Genomic DNA, 18,673 nt, shown 5'->3' with positions numbered 1-18,673 from the left:
TCTTCCTCCGTTTTGAAGTTCAGTCCCCCTACAAATAACTTGGCACTTTTGTCGCCATCCCGAGCTGGTGTGGTGTTATTTTCCCTGCTGGGCTCTTTACCAACCCTCAGGTTACCATAAACTTGACCCCCGGCCAAATCATTCCCGATAACCACAGATACACCCTCTACAGGAAGCGTGGCTTGTAAACCGACGGTGACCGGTCCTGACACCAAATCGGACTCCAAATGGATGACATGAAGGGGAGCACTAACACCGCCCCCGATCCCCTGTAAACGAACACTATCCCCCGTTGCCGTCTCCTCGGACCATGGCAAAATGCCTTCAAGCATTAAAGATTGATGTGCCCCTGTGTCCCTTAATATCCTAACCGGTTTCCGGTTAGTCGAGGCTCCATCCCGTGACACAAACCCCTCTGAAATAAATGGTTGGTAACCCTTTTGATGGCGATTTCTCACAATGGCCATTGCATTTGGAGTCGTAATAGTCGGACTCCGCTCTGGGTCTTCCCTTTTCATGCGGTAACAACTGGACATCAAGTGTCCAGGTTTCTTGCAAAAAGCGCAAGTAGGCCCGGAGGAAAAACTCGTGGTCTGCCTCGGGCCCCCCGAACTATAAGTTTGTCTTGGGCCCGCATCCCTCTGATTTCGAACCGGTGGGGTATCATAGTTGTCCCCATAATCATCTCGAGGCCGCCGCCATGTATGGTCGTTCTCCGCACCTGCTGTTCCCCACCTACCCTGCGGAGATCTAGGCGAGGAGTTAGGTTCGTGGACCCCTATTCGGTGGGTTAAGGCATAATCATCTGCCATGGTGGCTGCGTCCCACAACTTTGGTACTTTCTTTTCCTGCAGGTACACTTTGATGTCCTCGTGGACACACTGCTGGAATTCCTCCACCAGGATCAAGTCCCGCAATGTTTCGAAGTCTTTCCCGACTCCTTTTGACTCACACCACCGATCAAACATGTTTTCTTTCACTCTGGCAAACTCCACATGGGTCTCACTCTCCCTCTTCCTGGCATTCCTGAATTTTTGCCTGTAAGCTTCCGGCACCAACTCATACGCTTTGAGGATGTGCGTCTTCAGTACCTCATAATCTGCACATTGGTCCATTGGTAGCGCCGAATAAATTTCCTGAGCTTTCCCCACCAGCACACTTTGCACGAGTATGGTCCAGGCCTCCTCCGGCCAGTTTAATTGTCGAGCCACTTTCTCAAAGTGTGGGAAAAATTTCGCGACTTCCTTTTCACTGAACGGTGGAACCAGCCTCACATGTCTGCCCACATCCCAGGTTTTCTGGTTAGGTGTCGACCCCGTCAGCAAGGGTGGTGCCTCTCCCCGTTCTCTCATTAACTACAGCTCCTTGAATTTGATTTCTTGCTGAAGCTCCATGTCACGTTCCTTTAATTCCCTTTCCGCTTTTCTCTCCTCTGCTTCGAGGTCCCTTGCAGCTCTCCTCTCCTCTGCTTTTCTCCCTTCTAACCTTTCCTGGAGTTCTCGTTCCACTCTCCTTTCCTCTGCTTCTGCTTTCCTTTCTTCTTCTTTTAACCTTTCCTGGAGTTCTCGTTCCACTCTCCTTTCCTCTGCTTGTTTCTCTTCTCTCCTCGCTTCTGCTTTCCTTTCTTCTTCTTTTAACCTTTCCTGGAGTTCTCGTTCCACTCTCCTTTCCTCCGCTTGTTTCTCTTCCCTCCTCTCTTCTGCTTTCCTTTCTTCTTCTGCTCTTTCCTTTTCTGCTTTCCTTTCTTCTTCTGCTCTTTCCTTTTCTGCTTTCCTTTCTTCTTCTTTAATCCGTTCCTGGCTCCGTAATTGCAACTCCAGTTTCCGGAGCTCAACGTCTTCTGGTTCTTCGGGTAGCCACTCCCAGGCTAACTCGTCCCATGTTCCTAATCCCACCATAGATTGTATCACCGTGGCCTGCAACTCTGCCTTCCTCAAATTAGTTCGGACCTCCAAGTTAAAATGTTTGGCCAATTTCAAGAGGTCCGACTTTAGCAACGCTCGGAACTGTGCCTCACTCGGGGTTACCCCAAAGTTCTGTGCCACAAACGCCATGGTGCCTATCGTTAACACCTGTTAACCTTCACCCAAAACTTTACCCCAATTTCTCAAAAAAATTTACCAATTAATAATTAATTAATAAATTTTAATTAATAAAAAATTATTATTTTATTATTTTATACAATTTTAAATCCCGGACGTAGACCCAATTGCGAAACCGCAAATCGTAATTTGGACGAGCCCCCAATTCTGTTACGTGGTCCCCTCGGTGAATACCTGGTCTCGGTGACCCCCGGACCGTGAGAGGAACTCCGCCAGCAAGCTGTATTATATATGCGCTTTCGCCACGCAATCCATATGAATTTCACCCAGGAGACAACTGATGTTCAAGGATATATTTCCAATGGTAATGATACCATACAATTTCAATGACACAACCACGGAGATTTTCCCCGAGCAATCAACAATATACAACCATCAACAATTCCCAATTCACAAGCACTTCCCTATGAGTAAGATGGCCATCTTATATATGTGTGTCCCGGTGAGTACTCACAACCCCCTTTTGGTCTCGGTCCCGCACAATGTCTCTGGGCCCCTCCTGACCAAGATGATGGTCGGCGTCGCCGCACTCGGGCGGTTGAACGAACCCCGGGTGGACGTGTTTCCACCGGGCAGGTATCGTACCCGGCACCCCGGCTACAGCCCCTCGCGGCCACGCGAAGCGGGGACGGGAAAGCAAGCCAAAAGCCCCACGCCGCTTGCCAGGCGTGGTAGGCCCCAACGGGCGACCCGTACGCGTCTTTTTAGACGGTGTCGCGCACGGCGCCAAACGCTGGGTCGGTGCACGGCCACACGACAGTTTGCCGTCCACCGGGCAGGTATCCGTCCCGGTAACTCCTCTCGCCAGACAGGCTCGGGAACGCCGCTTTTCCACACGGCTCAATCAATCCCACCTTTCGTCGGTGCGGGGCGAGGAAAAAAGAAGCCTTGTCCTTCCGTTTCCGGTCACTTCCGTTTCCGGCCACTCTTTCAGAAGGGCTCCTGACCCTCCAACCACAACAACTACACAACAACTTAATATACTACACACGGATAAGCAAAGACCTGAATGGTAATTCACATACATTCACATAAATATGTAACACATTAAAAAAAATTTATTCACTTATTTCTGTAATTTTTTGCAATGTGGAATAACACAATGGTACGGTACTCAGAGGATACCCAATCTTGGAGCAAAAGTGCCAAGATATCTTAGTCAGCAATGTCAAACACTCCACATGTGTTCCTATATTGTCTTACGTAACCCTGACTGTATCTTGCAGCTCTGTCTTATTGCTCGTTTCTCAGAGTAATGTCTTCATCGAGCCTCATGCCACACAAGGACCTGCACTTAGAAATGCCAAAATAACTGGTGTGGTTTCCCTCTAACCAATAGGGTGGGGATAGAGGGGAGGGGCGGAGCCTCTCGAGAGGAATTTATTTATACACGGCCGGACGTGAAAGACACTCGTGGTTTTTACTGTTTTGTTTACTTGGTGTCAATAAAACTTATTATACACTCGAACTGCAGGTGTCCTCGATAAACTACTACGAGAGTATGAAGAGATACTCCAACTTTCATTTTGTATCAGTGGGTGGGGCCGGCATTTTTTATGCACGTCATCCCTACGTTAGTACGTAGAGTCGACAGTGTCAGCACACTCTCTGATAATAGTTTTGTAAAATAAACTTCAATGAAGAACTTTATCAAGACAAGATATAAGTATTTATCTGAAGTATCCAAATCTTGGTTCTGAGAAATCAGAAGGCCTCGGTAATACTTGAGTAGATTCTCGCCAGACAAATACAGTCACTATAAATCATCAGAAAGACGTTAGTCAAGCACACTGTACACGTGACACGCTTTCTTATCTGCGCATGGGCTTAGCAAGGTTCAGGGTTGATCGAGTAGGCGTGGGGAAGGGCGTGGCCTTGCCAAACTACGATGGCCTCGGTTGAGCATGAGAGAACACACTCTCAGAGAGTGAATATGAATATTTAACTGGAGAAACAAATTATAACAAAGGATTCTGCACCAAGTAAAACTCCAGTCATTGCCATTGAGAGAGGCCCAGCTGAGAAATACACCGTCTGAATAATTATTGTAATATTTGAGTAGATGATGTTCTATTACTGATTTACAAATTTTGCAGTATAAACTTTATAGACGTGCTCACCAGTGGTGTACTGAGGGTGTCTGGCATAAAAAAAAAAATTTTTAAATAACAATTTTCCCTCTTCCTCCCCCCCCCCCCCCCCCCCACCCCCCCCTCTCTCTCTCTCTCCCGCACCCCCTGCTTCTACGTTCCTCTCCCAAATCCCCAATCCCAGTAGCCATAGGTAAGAGGGCATCGATATAAGGAAACTAGGATCTTTATATTTAAACATTAATTAATTGACCATTGACCACACCAGGCGATGCAGTATGCCAAAACAAAGATGAAAGGATCACTAAATGTCAGTTCAAAACTTATTAAACTAGGGAGCCCGTTGGTCCATTGGACCAAATTTTAATTGGGGACCTTTGGGTGTTTGGGGACTTTTGAGTCATCAGGGTCATCTGGGTCTTTTTGGTCCTCGGGGACTTTTGGATCATCCTGGTTTTTTGAGTACGTTTGGTTCATCGGGACTTTTTGGTTATCTGGGTCTTTTGGGGGCTTTTGGATCTTCGGGAACTTTTGGCTCTTTGGGGACTTTTGAGTCATCAGGGTCTTTTGGATCATCTGGGTGTTTTGGGTCCTCAGGGTCTTTTGGGGACTTTTTGGTCATCTGGGACTTTTTGGTCATCTGGGTCATCTGCGTTAAAGGGTCTTCAAGGTCTAAGCGGTCTCAGCAGTCTAAAGGGTTAAAAGGTACATTTGAATAGTACGTAATTAATTTACGTCAAAAAGTATGACTGACTGACTGACTGTGACTGACTGACTGTGACACACACACACACACACACACACACACACACACACACACACGATTCAATTCCCGTGGATTCCTTGTTCAGGCTGTTTATATGACGCTATCCATGATGCGCCGATGTAACGAATCTGGCACGGAGAAACCGTGACTTGAGATGGTTATGATCACGTGGTTTGCTTTTGCTTTGACCCATGACTGGAGGGATGGTGATCATGTGCCCCGTGTGCGGTGTATGACACTGGTACCTCGCTATTATTCTATTTTTGTAAATGCAACAATGAAAAATAAGGCATTTCCTGAGACATGATATTTCTGCTGATATTATTTGATCCCACATAACAAGCTGATCGGCAGTCATAGCCACGCTTAGCCCGGTCCTATTATTTTACATAGGAATGTCGTTTTCCGGACTTTTTGAGGAATCCTTTCAAGCTACGAGAATTATAATACCAAAGGATGTTGCAGGAAGTAAAACTCTATCGAATGGTAGCAGAATCATTGCCATTGACAGAGGCAGCTCGAAAATATGCCATCGGAAGAGGATTATTATTATTATTATTATTATGAACAAGAAGATGAAATCCCGGGTTTGAGCGATCCTGTTTTTGACTTTTTTTGCTTTTGCCTTGGTCTGGAGAAATGAAAAGTGATCCCTACCTCGACAATCAGCTGAACAGACCAGGTAGGGTAGGCTCTCATGTGTAGCCTAAGCGAGTTTTTAAAGAAGAGAATGCAACTTTAGTTTTGCATGTAGCAGATGGGAGCGATGTTTTTTTCCACGCCATCCCGACATAGAGAGTACTACCGTACTCCCTGGTAATATGCAAACTTATTAAAGCATCTAGGCCCGTTGATTTTTCAACAGGTGACTGCTCGTATTATTTAATAATACCGGCACATTGGAGATATTCTGGGGAGGGGGTCGTGGCACGACCGAATAAGGTCGAATAAGGTCGTGGTCGACGGTCGAATAATAAGGTCGAATAATAATAATAAGAAGAATAAGGTCGTGCCTTTTAGGGATCTCCACTATGACAATCATGCCCACTCTTCATTGCAGGTTAGAAATCTTTAATGCCAGAAAAAAGCAGAATGAGCCATCAAAAAAAAACAATCTTTCATGATTTATATAATATTTTTGGTTGAGAAGTAAAATCTCAAAACGCTATTAGAAAGGAAGAAGCAAGAAAAGTAAAAATTAAGACAAAGCAATACAGACTCGGTGGCATTGTGATTAGAGCCTGGGAGGTCAGCGGTTTGATTTCGACTCGGGCCGAATCATACCAAAGACCAAACGTGCCGTTTCCCCACGTGACACTCAGCATTGAGGGGATAGAGTGTGGATAAACAATGTGGGTCGGCATCCCATTGGAGGTGGGAGAACCACCTTAAAATGCCCTGTTGAGTGTGGAGAGAATAGCAACACCACCAGGTGGCATCCCTGGCACCCAGAATATCCGTAGAATTACTTTCCCCAAAATGAAGGGCCGAGTTTGTCTCATTTTAAAAGTCAAGTCGTGGGTTGTCTGATGTTTGTCAATGTGTTTACACCATTTGTGCGTGACAGCTCTTCCATGAGTCCTCCACCGTGTAGAAGAAAAGAAGAAGCAACTGTAAAGAGTGACTAAGATATTTAAAAACGATAAATGATGAGGCTGTGTAATTATTAAAAGTCAGAGAAATGTACAGTGGAGGGACAGATATGAAGAATGCTTGATCATCAAAAGGCTTCACCCTCATGCAAGGAATTACCAGGAGACCTCCGCTGTTAGACCGCAGTATCCGAGCAAGACGTATTCAGCCATAAATATGGACACGACCAATTTAAGTTTGTATTTGTAAAGGTCGTCAGCAATATTTTAGAATATACCTGTTGTTTTACTGGGAGCCAGTGACGTGGTTGAAGATCATTGGAGTGATGAGATCAAATTTACAAGATTGAAGTAAGAGGGGGCTTGAACCCCCTCTTACTATGCAGGGGCTTGAACTCAGGAACTTGAGATCTTAAGCCAATCATAGGCAATTACTGTTGTGCACCATTGCAGATCGAGATCATTTAGGTGTGATCATTATGTCACCTAGCTGGTGCTCATTACATCTCAGAAGTCTGTTCCAAAAAATCAAACATCAATTGCTCTTCATATTAAAATCAGCTAAATCCTGCATTCCCAGTATGTTCAACCTGCTACCCATTACCCACACCACCCCAATTGCAATCTGGGTAAGTTCCTAATATAAAATCAAGACTGTACACCATGTAGAAAACCCATGCAATGAAACACACAAACACCTCAACATGACAACTCACCTCACGTGTGATACCCTTTTCTGAAGGTGACTGGCCGATGGTTACTTTGCGCAGATAGCGGTCATTTGTATCAATAACTGCACACAGCACACACATGAACAAGTTACTGATCCACCTTTAAACCAATACAAACGCATACTTTTCTGGCCATTAATATTTCGCAAAGGTCAACCCCCTTACTCTTTCAACCACCTGTAGCTGCCCGGGTTTTATTTTTTGCTTTCCTTTTGTCCAGTGTGGTCGCCATGGCAGTGTAGTTTGCATCAGAATTTATTATAAAACCAGGCTGGTACGGAATGCAAGCAGCTTTACAAGCTTGTTCTGATACTCATGAGTATTCAGCATAATATAGTCAGCTAGATAATTTCTGGAACCTTTGCAATTCCAGAAATTAAACCTGAAATCAAAATTACAACCTTAAAGGTTTTTGATAGCGCGACAAGTTATTTAAATTTTCCTGTTTGCTTAAATGCAATTTAGAATGTACACAATAGATTGGTGCCCCGCTTATCTGTGCTTATCTGTATCCGGGATAACGTAGGTGCGTATAAGTCACACAGAATTTGGCGTGTGAAATCAAACTTTCAACAAACACATAAAGCTGCAAATGGAATGCAGACGAAACCTCATCTGTATTTATATTCTGCACATGGAAAACTCATCATCTGCACATGGAAACTGTCAGTTTGATTGTCTTGTTTGCCAGATATAGAGCAGGAAGGAGAAGAAGAAGAATACCCAGCTTGGCCATAGTAGCAAGATACTGGCAGGATGTTTCATGTTCGAACGTTCAAAATACGATTCAGTTGAACCTGGATTTTAAAACAATTGTATAAAATCTATTACATGGACCCAAAAGCAACTTTGAGATCGTTGGTTCTCTATTAAAAGTCTGGTAAATAGCTATCCTGAGGCCTAGTTGGCAGCCTGTAACGAAGTGACAACTCACCTCTCTGCCAAGTGACAGCCTTTGGGTCAATGTCCAGCCGGGCAAACTGCCGAACTTCATCCGCCGTTAAACTGTCTGGATCTGCCTTGTCTATTCCCAGCTTCTGCAGAGATAAATGGGGGCAAAGGATTGCTGCAGTTATTGCAAAACACAAGATGTCAATGATGTTGCATGCAAAGTCCTTTATTTTTACATCGTCACCAACGGTTGTGTGATATTTTTAAAATATTAACAGCTACACCTATTATATTGCAGCAAAAAGCCCATTAAGTGTAAAGGCGGAATGAAAATATAAGGTTTTCCCCTTGAATGTATGAAAATGTGCTGCAGCAAGGTGTGTAGTCACATTTTCATCATGACCCATTGTCTCTGTTTGACGGTGTTTGACGAGTACGGCTATGTTTTCACCCCTGTCTGTTTGTTCATCTGTGAGCACGATATCTCAAAAAAGTTGTAGATGGATTTGGACGAAACTTGGTGGTGAGGTTGTGTGTTTGAATAGGACGAATCGTTTCGATTTTGGTGAAGATATGAGAAATTTGAAATTTTAAAAAAGCGATTCTTCACCCTTGAGATATCGGGACAAAAATGATATACAGACAGAACCCGCTATTCGTGGAATCCACATATTCACGGTTGATAAAATGCAACATGCTTCTCTATTCGTTGAAAAGTGTCCGGTGAATTCACTTTTTTTTTTCTATTCGTGGCCGTGTTCCGCGAAATTTTAGCCTAACTTTAATCGAGAGCTTTGCGGGATGTTCCGCCAGCAACAAAAACAAGTCATCCCCACGAATTATAGAATGCAATTGCTTCATCAAATCTATTACAATTTGCAACTTATGGTAAAGCTTCATCAGAGATCTTACACACTGAAAACGCTTCGGGGAATGTTCCATCAGCTAAGAAAACATGTCAACCTTCGCGAGTTGTAGAATGCAAATGCTTCATTAATTCTGTTATTGAAATTAGCAGATAGATAACATCCCCACAAAAAATGTCCAGGGTGTTCACCCCTCCCGCAGCTACCCACAATGCTTGCATTCCTACATATACAGACTGTCCTGGATCTCGATCATCCTTCTCGTCCTGTTGCTTTCACCTGTGTTTTTGACTCACTCTGCTCATCGCTCTATCATGGCTTCCAAGCACAAGACCAGTACCGGAGATGCATCAACTACCAAGAGGCAGAAGAAAGTGATGAGCTTGAGCCAGAAAGTGGAGCTGCTCCACCAGCTTTCGAGAGGTGAGAGTGCGGCCTCTGTGGGCAGGCATTACGGCGTCAACAAATCCACCGTTCACTACATACAGAAGAAGGAGAAGGCCATTCGTGAGAAAGCTTCAGCAAGCACTGTATCGAATATGAAGGTGGTCACCCATGTCCGGAATGTCCACATGGAAAGGATGGAGAAGACTCTCAGAATATGGATTGAGGACAACACACAGATGAGGGACTTCATTCTGAAAACTAAGATGCTGAACCGTTCCCTAAACCCGCTCATCGAGGACGAGTTGGACGCCATTCCAAAGGTTTCCAAGGAGGAGGAGGCGGAGGCGGGCAGTAATGAGGAAGAGGTGTCGAGGTCCAAACTCAAAGACCAGTTCCTGGGCGAGTTGCTGCAGGACACGCGGGCGATTGTCGACAAGTTGGAAGATGCTGACCCAGTCGTGGAGAGGTACCTCAAGTTCAAGAGGGGCTTGGATGTTGTGCTGCTCCGTACAAAGAGCTGCATCAAAATGTTGGGCAATGTGTCAGGCACCTCCCCATTACCCATTTCTTCATCCCTGATCCCTCCACCATCAACACCCTCTCCTGCCACCCTCTCAGCATCCTCACCAGCATTCTCACCAGCATCCTCACCTTCTCCTACCTCTCCCTTAGTGCACTATTTTGATGCAGCATCATTTGGGTCGCCCTCAAAGTTCGAGGAATTCATAGGATTTTAATTCACCATCATCATCATCATTTGAAAGTTGCGTGTGTTTCTAAAATACATTTTTTAAATGGTACATGATGATGGTGTTGTGTTTCTCTTAGTTTCACGGTGCGGTATGGTTAAGCTGGTTAAGCACTTTTAAAATAAACTGTAAGCGCATTCCTTCCTTCAATAAATTGGAAATGGTACCTGGTGCTGTCCTTTTTTATTTATTTGTATGCATTTTTTGTGAAAATGTAATCATGTGCATTTGCGGTCAAAACATTTTAAACTTTAAAATTTTCCTCTATGAATCAGGAACCGCCAGGAACCGATAAAGTATCCCCGTTTTCCCCATTGAAACAATGCCGCTGCATACACTCGCGGGATTTTTATTGACCTTCGCGGATTTTGCCTCGCCATTCGCGGTTTGGTCCTCTCTATTCGCGGATTTTCGAGGAACGTATCCCCCGTGAATAGCGGGATCGCATGGCACAGCAGAATATTTCAAAAAGTTGTGGACAAGTTATAATAAGAACGAGGTGATGAGTTGGTTAGGTGATAAGAACAAGCCCAATTAAAATTTGATTCAGGTCCAGATCAAGATCCCACCTATCAGTGGGATACAAAACGTAAACTGCTCAACCTGGAGGAGGTGTGCGCTCTACCGAGTACCATTCTAGTTGACATTGTGATTGGTTGTCATGCAAGATAAAAACACATTTTGTGGGCAGCTGTATATATGGGACATTATTGGGCAATGTAGAGTTTACAGAAAGAACTCAATGCTCTCAGTTCTGTCATTTGTCCAAATCAACTTATAATTATAGTTTAATCACAAGTACTAAAGAAAGCATGGAAATTTGTTGTTCAACTGTGCAGAGTCAAGGCTCATGAAAGAGCAAGAGAAAGGAAGATGATTAAGTAACGTACTGACAGAAGGACGGTGATGCAGATCAGGTGGACATGGACAAACAGACATGCAAAGAATAAGAAAGAATAAGTACGAGTGAAGGTCATTGGGGTTTGTGGAGGGGTCAGGGCAGGGTCTTGTATCATTAAAAAAGAAGAAGAAGAGGGATTACTATTCGATGGAAGGGACGTGTGCACTCTGGAAAAGCATGAAAAGGGTGGAGGATATAACTGCCCTGGATGCAAGAGAAATGATACACATAAAAGAACCATGCCGTCACATTGCAAAATCGGTTGTTATCACATGTGTCATTTTACAAATCCAATTCGAGACTAGAAAGGCACCCGTGTTGCCTTTCTGGTCTCGAAAACGCGTCACACGATCACCAGCACGGACCCCACCCATGGAAAGAGTGCAATAGCATCGCAATGGGTACTGGGAAGTAATAATCGAGACAAAACAGATGGAGGAAACTCAAATCCCGGAATCAGTTTGAAATGTGTGGTCCAACTAACGAGACAAGCTACAAGTGTACAATGTTACCTTTAACCTGGAGAGTTGGATGTCTGAGAATTTTCGACACCCCTTCTCCATGGGCACCAAACGGTTGTAAAGGGCCTGCAAACACCAGAGTTCACCAATTTATCGCAGCTAAATGGTACAACTTACATCTGACTTTCACATGACTTTTCCAAAAGACTTCCATACAAGCACTGTACCAAGTGAATGCCGAGACCAAAAATAGATGTTTCAAAGAGCATTGCGACACAGACAGCATCCAAGCACCTGGGCCATACCTTATCAGTCTGCGTTGTCTCGTGAAAGATCCGTGCGTCAATGGCGGCAGCCAGAAGATTGTTTGCAGCCGTGACAGCGTGAATATCTCCGGTGAGGTGAAGATTGAACTAAGGAGGTACAACGATAGGGTTTTTCGGTGGGAAACAACGCCTCATTTATTGCAACAAGGAAACCAGAGCTGAGAGATAAATACTCACCTCCTCCATAGGGATCACCTGCGAATAACCCCCACCAGCAGCACCACCTGCACAGGTTAGAAAAAAAAAAAAAAAGAAGAATATACGACATAAATGCACAGTCACATAAAAAGATGGTTTGACCAAATCAATGATTTAAACGACAGAACGAGTAACGTTAAAGGAGAACCCAAGTGCAATTTTTTTTCCTGAAAAATGATGGACACACATGAATCACGGTGTAATTTGAAGGGAAGAAAGTTAGTTTTGGTTTGCCAATCACAAAATGCTGAAAAGCCAGAAAGTGTCGATTTTCGATTTCGCCAGTGATGTCACACTCATATTTTTGTCACACATACTCACGTTGATCCAAATGGCGGTTTTACATAGAGAACCATGCATGTCGAGCATGACTTTTTTTATATATATATATAATCATCTACTTTTCATTCCGATATGGATTCCACCGTCATTAGCAACTTTGAAGGTTCTCAATATGTTGCAACTGATCAGTGGGATTTTGAAGAAACTATTTAAGACAAAATTAGTAATGGAAATGGAAATTTCCAAAATTAGTTTCATACTTTCCTGGGATGCCATTTGTATCTGTGGTCATGCTGCGTCATGTCCCACCATCACGTCCATGTCGTGTTGATGTTCCGCCCAGTGGAGGGGGAATGGTAGGGTCTGGGGTGGTGGTGAGGTGAGATCGGTCTCTGGCAGGCCAACACAGGTGTTTGATTCGCTGCTGAAATCGCCTGTGCACATGTGCTGGTACCTGGGTAGAGATGGTCTTACAGTTTTGAGCGACGGCTATTTCTTCTTCTTAATCGTGGGGATGGCATCTTCCCTCAATCATGGTGGATAACCACAAGATCTAGCCACTTTTGTTGTTTCCTAACAGTGCTCTGTAAAATGTTCTTAGCACAAAAGCGAACATTTTGTAGGCCCGATCCACCTTTGGGTATTTCGGACAAATATTGTTCAATTTCGGGCAAACTTATGGTTTTTCTGCCATTAGTGTAGCATGAAACCATCTCAGTTTGTATTACTACAACCACCCAGGACGCAATGACTCGGCATATTTGTGGAAAATCGAAAATTAATCATTGTTTGAGTTAAATCACACTGTGATGCAACCCATAGAGAGTACGGATGTGGCGATCGACTTCTGAGAGTGACGTGAAGAAGAATATTTAAACTTTTAATCACAAAATTACCTACTTTATAAAATCACAAATCGGAAAGGACACAACATGTCTATTTTGTAGGGTATCAAGGGATAGATTAGCGTCGAGCTGGTCTGAGTGTTTTCACTGACTCAGTTTGGCTTGATGGGCTCTTTTAACCTGCCGTTGCTGGCGTGAAATCTGTGATTTGGCATGAAATCTGTGATTTGGCGTCACGTTGCTGGCGTGAAAGACCGGGGAATTCAAATAGTCCTTTAAACATAATTTTCAGCATTTAGACAAAAGAGTGGCAATTTCTAAATGATTAACTACAATTGTTCTGTTCGTGAATGCAAATCAGACTAACGGAAAAATAGCAAATACGCACGGATGAGATGTGTCAAGTTCATGCCACTTCCTGTTAGTATAAGCAAGCAGTGGCAGTGGAATTAACACTCAAACATACATCCTTTTACCAATAGATGCAAAAATCTAGTATACAACAGGCATTTTAAGGCCATTTTCCCTGCAAGAGCGGGGGTTAGCCTTGCGGTCCCCATGACAATCTTCTCCATTTTGCCATATTTTCTGCATCTCCTCTTGTTAACCCCCTTGCCCGCATTTCTTCTTCGACCATTTTTAGCCAAGTCTTTCTCGGTCTTCGCCGTCCTCTACTTCCTTCTTCATTCATTTCCATCACTCTTCTCAACCAGTCACTTTCATCCTTCCTCAACACATGACCAAACCATCTCAACCTGTTTCTCTTCACAGCATCCATCACAGGCTCTATTCCCATAATCTTTCGCAATTCATCATTTGTCTTCCTCTCTCTCAACGATACTCCACACATCCACCGAACCATTCGCAATTCCACCCTTTCCAGCCTTCGTTGCTGCTCTACGTTCATTACCCATGTCTCGCTCCCATAAATCATAACACTTCTCACACATGCAGCATACACCTTTCCCTTCAGCTTCAATGACACTTCCCTCCTCGTCAGCATGCCACTCAGTTCCCGAAACTTCTTCCATGCACATCTCACTCCAGCAACCGTTGGAGTCTGATCCACCTTCTCCATTCAGCATGTCTCCTAGGTAACAAAATGTTTTCACACCTTCCAGCTTCACGCCGTCTCCAAGATCCAACAACATTTCCTCCATCTACAGCTCCCTCTGTGCACACCTTACACTTGAATGTAGCTGCCACACTGGTTAATGACCCTCTCAAACCACTACATTTTTGATGAACCCACTCAGCACACATTGTACATTGAATGGAATTCACTCCGACACCCTTCCTGCACACAGCACACGGCCACTTCCCAGTTCTTTCCACCTCACCACATGCCTTACCACTTGCCATCACCTTCGTTTTTCCGATATTCACCTTCAGACCTTTTGTCTCCATACATTCCTTCTACTTGTTCATCTTTTCCTTCAGTCCATCCATACTTTCTGCAATCAACACCAGATCATCTGCATACAACAACTCCCACGGTAAACCCTCCTTCACGTTCCGAGCCAGCACATCCATCACAACTACAAATAGTAGTGGACTTAGTACCGACCCCTGATGCACTCCCACCTTCACCTCAAACTCACCACTGTTCCCGTCCTTCGTCCTTACAGCTGTCCGCACTCTTTTGTACATTGCCATCACTACTCTTATCAACCATTCCTCCACTCCTAGCTTCCTCAATGCCCATGTCACTACTTCACGTGGAACCCTATCGAATGCCTTCTCCAGATCAACAAACCCAAGAAACAACTTCTTCCTCTTCTCCATGTACTTCTCCTGCAACTGCCTCACAAAAAAAAGCACGTCTGTTGTTCCTCTTCCTGGCATAAATCCAAACTGCATTTCGTCAATCTTCACTTTCTTCCTTATCCTCTTCTCCAACACCCTTTCCAATACCTTCATTCCATGTTCCAATAACTTTATCGCTCGATACGAGCCACAGTCCAGAGGGTGACCTTTCCCCTTGTGTAGAGGGACGAGGGTACTCAATTCCCAATCCACTGGAATGCGGCCTTCTTTCACCACCAGATTACAGATCTCTGTCATTCTCTTCACACCCCAACTTCCTGCTGCCTTCAACATATCTCCCACAACTCCCGTTGGCCCTCCCGCTTTTCTACTCTTCATTGCTTTTATCGCTTCCTCAACTTCCTTCTCAGTTATCTTCTCTGCCGGTCCTAAAACTGGGTTACTCTCCATGTTGCCATCCCATTCATTCTCTGCATTCAACAGTATTTCCATATATCTCTTCCATCTTCCTTTCATTCCATCTGGGTCCACAACGATTTGTCCCACTTCATCCTTCAAGCAACTCACCCCCATCACATCACACCTCTCTTTCGCTATCTGCTTTGCAATCCTGAATACCGCTCTCTGACTTTCTTCCAAATCCAAGCGTTCTCCGAACATTTTCCTAAATGCCTCCTGCACCTTTGCTACCTCTTTCTTTGCAGCCTTCTTGGCTGCCTTTTAACTTTCATGCTCTGCCTTTTCTGCCCCCATACCCTTCGCCTTCTGCCACTCCTTGAACTTCTTCCTCTTCTCATCAATCTTCTTTCCAACTTCATCATCCCACCACCATGTTTCCGAGTGCCTCGGTGGTTCTTTTGTCCATCCACATACCTCACCAACGGTTCCCAACAGACTATCTTTCATTGACATCCACCCACTTTCAAGCTCAACCACATCATCCTCAACCACACTCAGCCTCTCTTTTAATGCCTCCCTCACTGTCACCTCTTTCAACCACCACACCTTCATTCTCGGTTGGTACTTCACCCGCCGAGCTCTCCTCGCACCTTTCACCCTTATGTCGCAGACAACCAAGTGGTGCTGTGAAACAGCCTCCTCCCCCGGGATTGCCTTTGTGTCCCGGAGGTGCCCCCTATCTCGCCTACGCACCAGCAGGTAGTCAACGGTTGTTGTCGACCCACCTGACGTGTATGTAACAAGCTTATTATCCTCTTTCTGGAACTGAGTATTACAAATCAACAAATCAGCTCCATCAGCAAACTCCAAAATCCTTTCACCCTCTCCATTTCGCACACCATATCCGTAACCCCCATGAACTCCCTCAAAACCGTCCATACTCCTTCCCACATGTCCATTTAGGTCTCCTCCTACCACAACAACTTCCTCATCTTTCACGTTTTCCATCAGCTTCTCTATTGCACACCAGAACTTGTCCTTATCTTCATCGCTCCAACCAACCTGCGGAGCATATCCCGAGATGACGTTCACCAAGAGCTTTCCAATCATCATTTTCACCATCATCAACCTTTCACTCACTCTAGTCACACTCACCACACTGTCTACAAACTCCTCAGAAAACAGGACACCAACACCATGCACGCCTTCTGGGCACCCTTGCCACACAAACTTGTATTTCTGTCCCTGCCTACCCTTCACCATTCTCACATCACTTCCCTTCCATCTCGTCTCCTGCACACAACATATGTCCACTCTTCTTCTGACCAATACTTCCACACTTCTCCTGATCTCCCTGTCATTGTCCCTACATTCCATGTCCCAAATCTCCGAAACCGATCTCCACGTCGGGCATCAGACGTTTTGTCGTCATAAATGGAGCGATTTCCACCCTTGCTTCGATCGGGTTCCCCACCTTGAGTTTTGACGAGAGGGAGTGGGGTCCCCCACGGGGTACTTCGGGCTGTACCCCGCCGATATGTAGTTGTTATTGTCATGGTTCTCTTTTTGAGGCAATGTTTTTATGGCCGGATGCCCTTCCTGACGCCAACCCTTTTAGTCGCCTCTTACGACACGCAGGCAAAAATCTCGTGTAAACAATACATAATAGATACAAAAATCTAATAATACAAACAGCACTCAGCCCTTACAACTTCCATTCACACCACCTCCTGCTTCCTTCCAAACATGAATCGTAGTAAACATCATTATTTTAAACTTACCCTGAGCAATAACAAGCCCCAAATATGACCTTGCCATCGCTGTTAAGAAGCACAAAGGTTTGTGTAAAATAATCCAGTCTACGGACCTTCTGGCCTTGCATAGACCCACATCGTCGAAAGTTTTTGCCATAAAGGTTGCAAGATATCAACCCTTTAGACGAGTTGATCAGAAAGTTCTAAAAATTATTTCGTTATGCAGAGGCACACACCTTTCTCGCAGGTACGTTTCCAAGTATTTTTTGGCCTTTTAGAAGGTTTGTGTGCCATTTCATGTTGCAATCCTTATCTCACATACCAATGACCCTAGTTTCCTGGGGTTTCTGCGCGTGCACACCGAGCAGTCTGTGGCGGATTACGTCATTCCGAAAGTCACGTATTGGTGATGCAAATGGAGAGACATGGCTGCTCACAAACCAGGGCCATGGCAGACAGTCAAAGCACCTTTGATACCGAAGGTCGGACCCTGAGAGGGCTGGCGCACGCAGGCGAAGGCGTTCAAGTGAAGATGTGCAGCCAGGGCTTGAGTCATTCCTATGGTTGTTGTACTCTTACCTTCCCCCAGTGGTGTTGGGGTGATACTGGAATAAAAAGATAAACCAAAAACAAATGAGCTTTTCTCACTTTACACACAACTAGCGCTGCCGCCCATTTGGTATTACGGCCCCCATATCATCCCAGACAGGCTGCAAGAGTTATCCACAAATGTACTCAATAACCTAATTTTCACTCAAGTCTTGTTCTAAGGTCCTTCCTTTTTTCCCACCAATGGAATTGCTAGCAAGAGGCAATAGAATGGAAGAAAGAGTGCAACAGCTTCGCACGATTTGTGAGCTTACCCCGTCACGACAACATATTTCCCATCAGGCCGATCAGCAAGGCGTTGCGCTACGTCAAGTGAAACCTTTGCTTTCGCTTGACCAAACAGCTCCAACTCTTTTGGTAGCAGGCCCACCTCATGGGCTAGCTCTTCCAAAGGTTTAGGTCTCTGTGCTCGAGAAATCTCAATATCACTGGGGAAAAGCGAGGTGTTGAGGGGGGCAGATAAGGGAGAATGAATGATGGGAGTTAAAGCCAAAACTTTTGACTTGGTCAATAAATTGCACGACAGTAACTTAATTATTCAAAGGCCTAGTGCTTGTTTAAAAAAAGGTAAAGCTGAATCATGTTGGAATGAACAAACAGTTTGTTTGGTTGAATTCAAGTCAATGCTATTTGAACACGCAATTATAAAAAACAACAACACCAACACCTCACCTTGGTAAAGGTTTCAACATCCGCAACTTGAGGTAGCTGATGTTCCACTTCCCCTCCTGAAGATTCTTTAGCGACCTCTGTGCTGCTTCGACTGTGTTCTGTTAATAATAGTATCATACGGATGAAGCCAGAGGTAAAACATTTCTGAGAACATTTTTCATAACAAAGCCATCCCATTGAGCACGTATCCACAAATAAATAGATGCAAAAACAAAAATTGTCCCTCCAGTGATCTTTTATAACAGCTGCTCTCTTCAACCACACTTCCCCCTCCCCTTCAAGCAC

At 44.7% G+C, this 18,673-nt stretch overlaps 1 protein-coding gene across 3 annotated transcripts in view; it reads right to left on the bottom strand.

The window, feature by feature from the left end:
- The window catches only part of MTHFD1 (methylenetetrahydrofolate dehydrogenase, cyclohydrolase and formyltetrahydrofolate synthetase 1), a 92,575-nt gene that overhangs the window by 29,052 nt on the left and 44,850 nt on the right, over positions 1–18,673 (bottom strand). For all 3 annotated transcript variants that reach the window (XM_068101831.2, XM_068101830.2, XM_068101832.2), the window contains 8 exons: positions 18,389–18,486; positions 17,971–18,144; positions 17,576–17,712; positions 12,040–12,086; positions 11,842–11,949; positions 11,588–11,662; positions 8,216–8,318; positions 7,267–7,343 (listed from right to left, as the gene is read on the bottom strand). In XM_068101831.2, the coding sequence (XP_067957932.1) occupies positions 7,267–7,343; positions 8,216–8,318; positions 11,588–11,662; positions 11,842–11,949; positions 12,040–12,086; positions 17,576–17,712; positions 17,971–18,144; positions 18,389–18,486 (819 nt within the window). The remainder of the gene's footprint in view (positions 1–7,266; positions 7,344–8,215; positions 8,319–11,587; positions 11,663–11,841; positions 11,950–12,039; positions 12,087–17,575; positions 17,713–17,970; positions 18,145–18,388; positions 18,487–18,673) is intronic.

This window comes from Myxine glutinosa, chromosome 11 (genome assembly GCF_964187855.1).
Source record: "Myxine glutinosa chromosome 11, kmMyxGlut1.1, whole genome shotgun sequence".
Lineage (NCBI taxonomy): Eukaryota > Metazoa > Chordata > Myxini > Myxiniformes > Myxinidae > Myxine > Myxine glutinosa.
Note: the sequence above shows the minus strand (reverse complement) of the source record. Positions and strands in the feature narration are given on the sequence as shown.